This window comes from Cynocephalus volans, chromosome X (assembly GCF_027409185.1).
Source record: "Cynocephalus volans isolate mCynVol1 chromosome X, mCynVol1.pri, whole genome shotgun sequence".
In the NCBI taxonomy this organism is placed as follows: domain Eukaryota; kingdom Metazoa; phylum Chordata; class Mammalia; order Dermoptera; family Cynocephalidae; genus Cynocephalus; species Cynocephalus volans.
In genome coordinates, this window is record NC_084478.1 from 125,598,898 (window position 1) to 125,602,997 (window position 4,100).

The window sequence follows — 4,100 nt, forward strand, 5'->3', positions numbered from 1 at the left end:
GGACCCAAGGAGGACTTCCGGGAGCATTGGAGACGCCCGCTGTGCGTCCCCACGTGTTGCGCGTCCATATGTGTTGCGTCACAGCTGAAGCTTCCTCCTACCTGACTTCCGGCCGCCACCACCGCCATTTTGCTCCTGCTGAAGACCCACAGCTGGGTGGGCTTCCTGGAGCTGAACGGAGCTGACAGAGCTGCTGTTGCCATGCAGTCGTCACCACTGAGGGTGGCTGTGGTGTGCTCAAGCAACCAGAATCGGAGCATGGAGGCACACAACGTCCTCAGCAAACGAGGATTCAATGTCCGGTCCTTTGGAACAGCAACTCGCGTGAAGCTTCCAGGATCAACACCCCACAAGCCGAATGTTTATGATTTCAGTACCACATATGATCAGATGTACAATGATCTTCTTAGGAAAGACAAAGAACTCTATACAAGCAATGGCATTTTGTATATGCTGGACAGAAATAAGAGAATCAAGCCCCGGCCAGAAAGGTTCCAGAGCTGCAACGATGTGTTTGATCTGATCCTCACGTGTGAAGAGAGAGTCTACGACAAGGTGGTAGAACATCTGACTTCCAGAGAACAGGAGACCTGCCAGCCAGTGCACGTGGTCAACGTGGACATCCAGGACAACCAAGAAGAGGCCACCCTTGGAGCGTTCCTCATCTGTGAGATCTGCCAGTGTCTTCAGCTCCTGGAGGACATGGACAACAAGATGGAGGAGATGCTGAAGGAGTTGGAGAAGAAGAGGGGCAAGACCTTTCTGCACACCGTGTGCTTCTACTGATGCTGCTGGCCACTAGTGGCTCAGCCTCCTGAAGGTATCTTCTTGAACTTCCAATTGTTAGGACTTTTCCTTCCTAGTATTTCTTTTGGCTTTTAGGTATTGCCTCGGTAGACAGCACTGTTACTTGAATAACCTGTACATGTGAAATGGGAAGACATACATAAATACCAGATTAAAAACAAGTTTTTTCTATTCCCCTTTTACTTATGAATAAAATATAGATAACAGAGGTTTTTTTCTATAACCAAATAAAGAAGAAAAAATGGTTTATAGTACATTTCCCCCAACATATGTGCGTCTGTGGTTGTGCGTGCCATTCCCTTTTCTTCTCCCCTAACTGGCTGGACTGTAGAAATACCTGAATAAAGCCACGAGCTGCCTCTTATTAGGAAAGAACCTGGAATTGTCCAGTAAGTGGATGCTACTGGTCAAAAAAGGCGGGGGGGGGAGGAGATTCTGATATATGCTACATATTTATGGGGTACCATCTGATGTTTTGACACATATTTAATGTTGTATAATAATCAGACTATGGTACTTAATGTATCAATCACCTCGTGCATTTATCATTTCTTTGTGGCAAAAACTCTAGCTATTATGCAGTATGCTATCAAGTACAGAGTTTTGTGTTTGAGAATGATTTTTTAAAGTTGTGGGTATAGATAGTGTTACAGTCCAAATGTTTGTGTTCCTCTAAAATTCATGTTTAACACCAAGGTCTGGGGTTCCATCCCCGTACTGGCCAGAAAAAATTAAAAAATGTAAAGTTTATGTGTTGAAACCTGACTTCCAAGGTGACGGTATTAAGAGGTGAAACATTTGGGAGGTGATGATGTCATGAGGGCTCATCCCTCATGAATGGGATTTGTACCTTTATAAAAGGGCTTGAGGGAGCCGGTTTGCTCCTCCCACCATGTGAGAATACACTGTTTGTCCCTTCTGTCACGTGAAAATACATAGAAGGTGCCATCAGGAGGAACAGCCCTTACCAGACACCAAATCTGCTGGCACCTTCATCTGGGACTTCCAGCTTCCAGAACTGTGAGCAATAAATTTCTGTTGCTATAAATGACCTGGTCGAAAGTATTTTGTTACAGCAATCCAAACAGAGTAAGATGGTGATGAGGTTTACACAATAATATGAAGGTATTTAATGCCACTGAATTGCACACTTATATATGGTTAAAATGCTAAAGATTCTATGTATATTTTACCACACTTAAAAAAAAAACTGAGATATCAGACTCTTTCCCGTCAGACTGGGTGTGTGTACACACACACACACACACACACACACACACACACACACACACACACACACACACACACACACACACACACACACACACACACGTACACACACACACACACACACACACACACACACGCAAATCTGATATTACCCAATGTGAGTAAGGTCTGTATTTATGAATAGTCCCATAATCTTCTAAGAAATGCCAAGATATTTTGGATGTAGGAGGCAAAGGAGCTGAAGAGAAAAGAAGGAAATGTCAAAGGAGGGTGAAATGGGACCCAGTGTGTAATGTTAGTAGGTCAGCACTTGAATTGTAGACGGAACCAGTGAACACTTCCCAGTGGCAGGTCTAGGAACAAACATGACTAACGTTCAACTTTTAAATTAAGGTGTGTTTTTTTTTTTTCTTTTTGCTGTTCATCTCTGAGTTATATGGAAAAACCGATTTTTTCCTTTTATTAGTGAAGAAAAACAGCATCTGTAAACAGCATTTATTTTATTTGAACAACACACAAGAAGAAAAATAACTCAGATTATAAGTCTATACAATTTTCTCATTGGCAAGAAAATTTATGTTGAGGCAAATGGTAATAAGGCCAGTGAGGTAATAAGAAATGGGTTTGTTATCACGACGTCGTTTAGCAAATGTAATTTTCAGTGACAAATTTGAAGTTCTATCATTTTTAACTTTAGAAATACAAACACATTTCTATAATAAATATTTAAAATGTAATTCCTGTAGTAAATTTAAACACTAAGGTTACAGACTGCAGCCTTTGTAGTTAAAAATGTCATATTACAGGCTCTCTCAACCATTGAAGACCAAACATACAATGGAAACTGTCGTTATATTTACAAGAGACAGATCATGTATTCATTCAAAGTTAAAGGAAAATCTTTATTCCCCTTGGCTTAAGGTTCTTCTTCCACTGTGTTCTCCAACACTACCAAACGTAGCCACTCCATTTAGTCTTCCTTATCCCTTTGAATAATAAATAACCGAGGACTTTAAAGAATTTTTGACCTATGCTTTAGTTTTAATTTTAACGAAGGTGGAACAAAATTATTCTTTAACTTATAGATATACATACATATAACTTACACAACACATCCTTTAATGCCTTTTTGAAAACACTTAAGTTTTTAATGTATTTTAGGATGTTTTTTTTGTTTAGATAGGTATAGTTAGTCTCTTTTAATCATCATTTTTTAGATGTAAAGCGAAAATCGTTTTTAGTATAATTTTGTTACCTGGAACAATTTTAGTTCTTAGTCTTTTAACATATTGCCCCAGACTAATTATACCAATACTAGGCTCATACAATATGAAGGCTTCTATATTACTATGAGTGGTTATACAAGAGTACTTCAAAAAGTTCATTGAAAAATGCAATTAAATGATAATACAAACTTTCCCATGATCTTTTTGAAGACCACTTGTATTATGGATAAGTTCTGAATTAATTTTAATGTATATGTGCCATGATTCATTAATAATGTCACATACTCCTTTTTGCTGGATAAAATAATATTGAGATCCATATGACTTTACATTTTTTTCTTGTCATTTGGTCTGAGGAGTTGTCTGTGTTATTAGTCATCTGTAGTATACATAAGCCCTGTCTTTCCTCACTCAGAAAACTTTGTTAGCTCCCATACTTACTACAGTTAAGGTAGCTTTTACTCAAAATTTTTCAAATGACATATTATCACACCAAGTGAAGGTTACTGCATCATGGGAATATTTCTTTAGAACTATGGGGAATATTGGCACAGACACACATTTAGATATTTAAATCTCTCACATACTGATCCGCCATAAAGATGGTAGCACTGCTTTTAAGTCCTTGAACTTGTGAAACAAAAAGACATTAGCAGGGAGCAGATGAAAGCTGATCAATTTCATGAAGATTAACCTATTCACTCAGTTGTAGCGAGCCCCTTTCTCTCTGCATTTCCAAAGTCTCTTATCCTTCCCTTTGGAATGGCATTTTTTAATTCTGAGATTCAGGGACACAAACCAGCAACCTCTAGGGTGATTGTTATACACAGGTAAATT

The 4,100-nt window shown here is 38.9% G+C and overlaps 1 protein-coding gene across 1 annotated transcript; it reads left to right on the forward strand.

The window, feature by feature from the left end:
• The first annotated feature begins 201 nt into the window (after positions 1 to 201).
• On the forward strand, positions 202 to 786 carry LOC134367574 (RNA polymerase II subunit A C-terminal domain phosphatase SSU72-like). Its single transcript, XM_063084319.1, has one exon. The coding sequence runs from the start codon at positions 202 to 204 to the stop codon at positions 784 to 786; it is 585 nt and encodes a 194-aa protein (XP_062940389.1).
• Positions 787 to 4,100: the final 3,314 nt, after the last annotated feature.

What these genes read in the sequence shown, in the direction of transcription:
- LOC134367574 (XM_063084319.1), top strand. Translation starts at nt 202, where the DNA reads ATGCAGTCGTCACCACTGAGGGTGGCTGTGGTGTGCTCAAGCAACCAG.